The following is a 3,600-nucleotide window of genomic DNA, read 5'->3' on the forward strand; positions in this document are numbered from 1 at the left end:
CCTCCGCTGCGTAGCCATATCTAGAACCTCAGCAGTTCTACAATCTCTTTCTCGCTGAAATGCTTGACGTGAAGAAGACTCTTACCTTTTAGTGCCCCAGCTTAATTTTATCCACTCAAATCACGTGTTCGATAAACTCAGCTGCATAGACCAGTGATATCCCACGAACCGCACCTGGATTGTAAAGGGATGTTCTTTTCAGTCTAGATCTTGCCGTCTCCTGTAGATATGGCAGATTGTCCAGTATGTTGCTCGAATTTGTTTTTTTTAAATGCTCTTGCAACTGACTGTGTATGATGTACTCAAATAGCTACCAACCCCAGAGGAGACTCTGGGCTGGAATGGAGGTTGTGGCGTGGATATCAACATGGTGCGTGAGCTGTAAGCTCGTTATGTGAAGCTCTTAGTAATTGATGTATGTTCAACCCAGGCTCTGGAGTACTTCGCTGCCGGCACCCATCAGCCTATCGAATTCGACAACCTATACCCTGTCTCCTATTCGCTTGACCCCCAAGTACGCTATGTGGCTTTGTTATCCAATGATAAAATCTCCGCTGACGAAAGCGGTTTTGCTCTTAGGAACGCGAGCGCAGTTTTGGCTCATACGCCGGAATTGATGATTTCATTGGGGCCCTCCCTGTGAAACAGATGTACAAAGTTTATGCAGAGCTTTGTGCAGGCAAGCAAGATCACCTTCACGAGTACATTATGATGCTGCGATGGCTGAGATCCTCCATGGAAATTTCGGAGGTATGAATCTGCTTATGCGTGTTTTTGTTAGCTGCTATCAGCGCCTTACTTGTTATCTACACTAGATCACAGTCAAACACCTTCATGATCGTCTAAGTTTCTTGAAGGTCTACCTTGAGTATACCCGGACGAAGCTCGAAGAACACTACAAGTGCTACAAGAAAATGAAAGCGGACGAAGCTGTTGATGACGAGGTAATTTACCTCCACAAGAAGGACGGGTTCCACAAGAAACGTGGCTACAGTATTTTTGTATATCTAAGTATGGCCATGACCGTCGTCAACGTATTGGCGAAGCAAATTGACAAGTATGAATGGCAGCAGTGCCAATGCACCAAGTGCGCGTACTATCGGTCGCCCGAGTGGCGCCAAACGAGACCTGATGACATTACGCCTGCCATGTTACCTCCAATGAGATTTTATCGCCGCGGAAGCAAAGGAGTGAGCCCCTCTGAAAAGATTTACCGCAAACAGCGTGGACAGAAGTTATAAGAATACTTCCGTTTCCAAACGAAAACGAAGCTCTCAAGTTTCAAGTGAAAACATTTTGTTGTGTGAGGATGCTATCAGTTATGTTATTGTAGCACCATGCGTATCCGCGGGACTGTTAACGGAATGGACTTGTACAAAAAGCAAGGGGCTATCTTCGAGTGACTCCGGTGTAACAAATTCGCGACAAGCCTTTCGTAGGTACGAGGGTAGTCGAGGGGAGGTAATTCAATAGCTCGTCAGCTGTATCCGAATACGAAATTGACGCACTTCAGAGCCTTCAACCGTGGTTTTGGGGACAGCGGTGGCAGCACGTGCTCAGAACCTTCAAGACTTCTTACGAGTTGCGGATGTGATCAAGGCGTTCGAGCTCGTTGTGTAGCTAAGCTTTAAACATCCTTTCGGTGGAATTGGGTATTCAATGATCTGCTCTTTTGCGTCGATGGCGGTGTACGTGCGTCCATTAGCAGCTGTCTAGTTGTGTGTGTGCGTGTGAATGCAAATTCTGACGGTCTTTTATCGCTCGAAAGTGGACACATTTACGTGTACTAAGCGTCTAGCCCATAAGTAGCTTCTCAGTGGCTTACCCTTGCGGGCGTACCACAGTCCCCTCGTTCAGCAGCTCCGCGATGGCCAGATAACGTACGACGTACGTTTGGGCTTTCTAAGGATCGGTATTGAGCGAGCGTATTAATAGTATGGACCTTCTTCCACAGCCAGAATGGCAGATATAATGAGGAGAGCACCACCTCAGCGTGCGACAGAAACCCAGTATCTTGGTTTTGTACGCGATAGACGTGTGGAAGATCTCCGCTTGCTTGGATCACGAACGACGCGGGATAGTATACACGTTCAGCAGGATCTTCAGTAGCTCGATCCGGTCAAGCCTACTGTCCGTCAATACCATCTGGATCTTCTTCATGGTAGCGCCAGACGAAAATACTCTCGAACGATTTCTTCAGTGCGTCCCAGTGGTGCAGATGTGCTCGATGTAGCAGCGCCTTCATTGATGGTGAATACTACACCACACGATCCCCGTTAATCAGTGTCTAGGCGAGAATTGGGTCGAGTTGGGCTGTGTCGATAACGGGGGGGGGGGTGCAGGTTTGCTTACGGGCAGAGTCGATGGATAGAAGCGCCGGTCGGCAAATTTTAAAATGACCGTTTGATAACCACGCTGGCCGGAAAATTGCCGCCACACGCCAGCAAACACTTCACATGTTGAAGCAACAGCTCAACCAATCATAGCTCGTTTGAACACGGCTCCACCAATCGCAAAACAACATTTTAAATACCAATCTCTTATTAGTGGAATGGTCACCCCGAGGAAAAACGCAACCCCAAACCCTGAACGATTTGGCAACTTCAACGTCGCGCCAAATTTGAATTCATCTTGGTAATTTCTACGTTAAATTTTTAATTTTTACTGATATATTGTTTTCTCGTATACATTATAATTCCTTTCCTTAAAAAGTGCAAATTTTAATTCACGTAGACCTTCGCCGACAGCAAGCAGCAGTTCTTAAAAGTTGAGTTGAATATGTAGAACTCTCCTGAAATGGATTTCACACGAAGACCTCTCTGCATGCAAGTACGTGAAATTTTCAATGCTTCAATATACTCTACCACTGAGTATGAATCCAGTCGTCCAAATCGTTTAAGTACGTACAGATTGATAGACAAGTGATCTCCACAATCCCACAACCATCGAATCCTGTCAATGAGAACGTGCAACGGGAAGTACTAAAACCTGAAATATTGCCATTTTATAAAGTTATGACCTACATTTAATCTTATAATGTTATTATATTTTCACTGGTACTAAGAATATTTACTACTATTATTACTCATAGTATTCAGTGTTTCTTTTTAGTTTCACTTGATACTCAGAGTATCAAGTGAAACTATAATAACAGTTTAAAAGTATACATATAGGTAGACCTGGAGATCAAGTTGAGCTCCGGCTGGGTGGAGTGCGCCGGCCACGCCGACCGCTCGTGCTACGACCTGTCGTCAAACGCCAAGAAGAGTAAGGTCAAGATGGTGGTCACGCATAAGTTCGACAATCCCGAGAAGCGCCTGATCGTGGAGATTAAGCCGAACAATGGCAAGATTGGCCGAACGTTCAAGGCCGATGTGGCCACGATCCTCGAGGCGCTAAAGGCTTTGAAGGATGATGTGCCACGCGCCCAGGCTTTCGAGGACGAGCTGACCTCTAAGAGCGAGGCCACGCTGGGCTTGCTGTGCGACGGCAAGCAGTTCACGCTGCAGCGCGACATGGTGGCCACTAAGTTGGTGGAGAAGATGGTGAGCGAGGAAGAGTTCGTTCCCTCGGTGATCGAGCCCTCGTTCGGCATTCCTT

At 46.6% G+C, this 3,600-nt stretch overlaps 3 protein-coding genes across 3 annotated transcripts in view; 1 reads left to right on the plus strand and 2 right to left on the minus strand.

Annotated features, from left to right (window-relative positions):
- PITG_16564 (uncharacterized protein) overlaps positions 1-1,241 on the plus strand; it is a gene marked incomplete at both ends in the record, with an annotated part of 1,714 nt that extends 473 nt beyond the window's left edge. The window contains 3 exons of the mRNA XM_002897089.1: positions 324-370; positions 580-750; positions 858-1,241. Coding sequence (XP_002897135.1) covers positions 324-370; positions 580-750; positions 858-1,241 — 602 coding nt within the window. The remainder of the gene's footprint in view (positions 1-323; positions 371-579; positions 751-857) is intronic.
- A 590-nt stretch (positions 1,242-1,831) lies between these two features.
- PITG_16565 (uncharacterized protein) lies at positions 1,832-2,380 on the minus strand (the record flags this gene model as incomplete). Its single annotated transcript, XM_002897090.1, has 1 exon — positions 1,832-2,380. One exon carries the CDS (start codon positions 2,243-2,245, stop codon positions 2,126-2,128), a length of 120 nt encoding a protein of 39 aa, XP_002897136.1.
- An 806-nt stretch (positions 2,381-3,186) lies between these two features.
- Positions 3,187-3,595, minus strand: PITG_16566 (uncharacterized protein; the record flags this gene model as incomplete). The annotated part of the gene is made up of 2 exons (XM_002897091.1): positions 3,187-3,202; positions 3,258-3,595. 2 exons carry the CDS (start codon positions 3,593-3,595, stop codon positions 3,187-3,189), a joined length of 354 nt encoding a protein of 117 aa, XP_002897137.1.
- Positions 3,596-3,600: the final 5 nt, after the last annotated feature.

The sequence above is a fragment of the Phytophthora infestans genome, genomic scaffold, assembly GCF_000142945.1.
Source record: "Phytophthora infestans T30-4 supercont1.48 genomic scaffold, whole genome shotgun sequence".
NCBI classification, from domain to species: Eukaryota; Oomycota; class Peronosporomycetes; order Peronosporales; family Peronosporaceae; genus Phytophthora; species Phytophthora infestans.